General features: G+C 30.2%; 1 protein-coding gene across 1 annotated transcript; it reads left to right on the top strand.

Annotated features, from left to right (window-relative positions):
* Positions 1–1,836: 1,836 nt before the first annotated feature.
* On the top strand, positions 1,837–2,238 carry LOC133322968 (polyadenylate-binding protein-interacting protein 2B-like). The gene has a single exon (XM_061531918.1). It carries the CDS (start codon positions 1,858–1,860, stop codon positions 2,236–2,238), a length of 381 nt encoding a protein of 126 aa, XP_061387902.1. The 5' UTR covers positions 1,837–1,857.
* Positions 2,239–2,470: the final 232 nt, after the last annotated feature.

The following is a 2,470-nucleotide window of genomic DNA, read 5'->3' as shown; positions in this document are numbered from 1 at the left end:
GCTTCTTACGTTTACAGACATAATATTCAATTTGTTGTTATTATTACCATTACCATTAAATTCATTTTTAAATATATCAATGCTTTTAAAATATTTATTTTTATTATTCATTTTGTTATTTAAATAATAATAAAGAAAATATTGCATGTATTTAAATACGGTGATTTACTGGTGATACGAAGTCGGCATTAACTTCAACATCATTGTCATCAGTATCCTCTTCTTCTTCTGGAACAGATAAAATACACATCGATCTCTTCCGTGGAAGTTATTTGTTGTTGCTTCAAGTAATATTTCATCGACATCTTCTTTACTTCGAATTAGTTTCGGTTTATTTAAAGCACTTCTTTTAACGTAAATTTTGTTACCGTAAGTATAAATGTATTTATAGCCCACTGTTTTTATTGATTTGGCGTAGTTGAAAAGTTCCAATGACTCTTTGCTTAGGAAGTCGTTCACATATATTGACTTTGTATTTTCATTCTCTTTTAACTTTTTTTTTGCATCCATTAATTTGTTTTTAGCCGATTTTGAATTAAATTTAACAACCAACGACTGATTTTTATTGTTTCTGTTTCTCTTATTTAAAAAGTATGCCTCTTCAATATTTTCTTCATTCATTTGAACACCAACTGTTTCTGAGAGGGCAATAACAGCTTGCACAGCACTTTGATTACCTGTGTCACTAAGTCCGTTTATGACATCTTTATCTTCATTTATATCAAGTTTATAGTGAGCACAAACTATCTTTTTTGATCTCAGGCTTCTACGGCCAGTATTTGATGGCATTTTATTTTATTAATTAATATAGAAGTTTAAAATAAAAATTGAAGTTTGAATAATTTTGTTTTTTTTTTTAATTGTTTTATTTGAAATTTTTATTTTGTAATGTATTCAAAATCTTTGCATACTTTTAGGCACATGTATATGTACATATTCACCACATATGATTAAAATTCAAAAGTAAAAATTTGATGTTTTTAAAGCATACTTTTAGGCCGACATTTGATTAACAAATCTGGATTAAAATGGCTAATTTTTAATGCGCAGTTTTAGGATGATAGTGTAAAAAAAGCTTTTTATTTTTCTCTTTTTTTAGCACAATGCACTGCTTCACACATGACATTTGGTATAAACTTCAAAATGTTTTACTCTGTGCACTCTCTCAATCTCTCTCCACTATTTTTGTGTTTTTTTTCTTATGCTTTCAATATTTGTTTTAAAACACATGAATGTTTTGGTTAAAATGCACTTATTATCATTTGAATATAGAAACCAATTTCTCTAGCTGCACTAGCAATCATTTAATGGTATATTTATCAACTTTTTATTGTTCAAATCTTTTAAAAACCGTCTCAATTTGCTTATTTATTGGAGCTAGGAAAAAACACGTCCGATCGCTTTAACTTCTTCTAAGTTGTATACCATTTAAGGTAGTGCGGAAAAAGTTAAATATTTTAAATATGGGCAAATTGAGCTGTACCCAGTAAAATGTTATATCATTGTGGGCCAAGGTTTAAAAATGGCATGAAGAGGGCTTGTGAAGCTTGGCCCCAATAAAAATTTTTCACAGTTGTTATTTTGCCGTCACAGACGACAGTTGAAAAACTTGTGTTTGGTGTTGTTATTGGATTTTTTTACCGTTGGAAAATTCAATCAAAATTTTTTCGAGTGTTAAACATTTTTTGGATTTATATTTTGTAAATTTCAAGTTTGAAAATATATTTTACCAAATTACAAGTGAATTTTTTCGTCAAATTTTGTGTGGAGTATCAGAGAGAGTGAACGAAAGGAGTAGATTGAAGTCTTTGCAGAACATAAAACGACAACAACGTAAATTTTTTTTTTGTTTTCAAAATGCTGATGAAAATCCCCTCAAGTGATTGGTCCGATCAATTCGAACACTATGTCATAGAAGAGGAATCCGATACAGATTTGGATGACTTGGAACCAGATTTTTCCGAATATTTATGGATGGAAAATGAAGAGGAATTCGATAAAACTGAATTACAACGCCTGGAAGACGAAGAACTTATGAACGAATGTATAGACGCTATGCTCGACGATGAGCTAGAAGAACAGATCAATGAATGGGAAAAGGTGAAAAACGAAGAATTAAGTGCAGTCCTATCGTCGTTGGCTGTCAGCGAATGTAATGTGGCGAATTCATTGTTAAATCCTCTGGCAGCTGAATTTATACCACAAAGTCATCTAATTATTGATTTGGGATCATCATAAACCGCTATGTGGAGCAACAGCAGTGGAACAAAAGAAAACAACAAAAAAACGTAACTTGAATATTATTTCTTAAATATAGTGAAACGACAACTTTACGATCTCCTCAATTCACCGATGGTTCACTTCACTATTTTAAAGTCTACGTAACCATATTACTCTCCTCATACAAATGCATTAAAAAAATGTGGGATAGAAAAAAAGAAAAAAAAATGTATGTTGCAACAGCGAATTT

This window comes from Musca vetustissima, unplaced genomic scaffold, assembly GCF_032173495.1.
Source record: "Musca vetustissima isolate MV318-11 ecotype Yass unplaced genomic scaffold, APGP_CSIRO_Mvet_v1 utg63080, whole genome shotgun sequence".
In the NCBI taxonomy this organism is placed as follows: Eukaryota; Metazoa; Arthropoda; class Insecta; order Diptera; family Muscidae; genus Musca; species Musca vetustissima.
The sequence above is the reverse complement of the archived record's forward strand: the minus strand, read 5'-3'. Positions and strand labels throughout refer to the sequence as shown.

Bases quoted from the DNA above. Each gene is read 5' to 3' on its own strand.
- LOC133322968 (XM_061531918.1), top strand. From the start codon at position 1,858: ATGCTGATGAAAATCCCCTCAAGTGATTGGTCCGATCAATTCGAACAC.